Source organism: Gavialis gangeticus, unplaced genomic scaffold (genome assembly GCF_001723915.1).
Source record: "Gavialis gangeticus isolate Ggan-Ray unplaced genomic scaffold, GavGan_comp1, whole genome shotgun sequence".
Lineage (NCBI taxonomy): Eukaryota > Metazoa > Chordata > Crocodylia > Gavialidae > Gavialis > Gavialis gangeticus.
Window position 1 is genome coordinate 35229 of NW_017728973.1, and position 478 is coordinate 35706.

At 44.4% G+C, this 478-nt stretch overlaps 1 protein-coding gene across 3 annotated transcripts in view; it reads right to left on the minus strand.

The window, feature by feature from the left end:
- NBR1 (NBR1, autophagy cargo receptor) overlaps positions 1-478 on the minus strand; it is a 58793-nt gene that overhangs the window by 18759 nt on the left and 39556 nt on the right. For all 3 annotated transcript variants that reach the window (XM_019505417.1, XM_019505424.1, XM_019505410.1), the window contains one exon: positions 10-66. In XM_019505417.1, coding sequence (XP_019360962.1) covers positions 10-66 — 57 coding nt within the window. The remainder of the gene's footprint in view (positions 1-9; positions 67-478) is intronic.

Sequence of the window (478 nt, forward strand, 5' to 3'; positions counted from 1 at the left end):
CACTCATATCTTCCTCCCCCTCCTCCTGGTTCACTGGATGTTCAGCTTTCAGTTTCATGTGAGCATCTGCAGGACAGCAGATTTCAGTGACAACTTTGCAAGCTACAAGTGATGGTATGTTAATAAGGCTACATGAGAACATTTACCTATACATTGCATGAAACATTCCCTGGACAGGTTGCACACATTTTTCTCAAAATAGATACTTTCCAGAATTCAATTCACTTAAATGTGAATGAACAGTTCTGGGAAAGAAACTGCTGTACATGAGCGTAATCCAGTGCACAGATGTGGCAAGGAGGTTCCGAGTTCTGGATGAATTCCCTTAGCAAACATAGGAGAGGTCACGAGTAGGGGTCCACTGACATTTTCTGGGCTGATACTGATGGCCAATTATTAATGAGGCATACCGGCCGATACCAATCCAATTGCCGACATGCAACCCAGCAGCTTGGAGAACAGGATCCAGCTGGTAAAG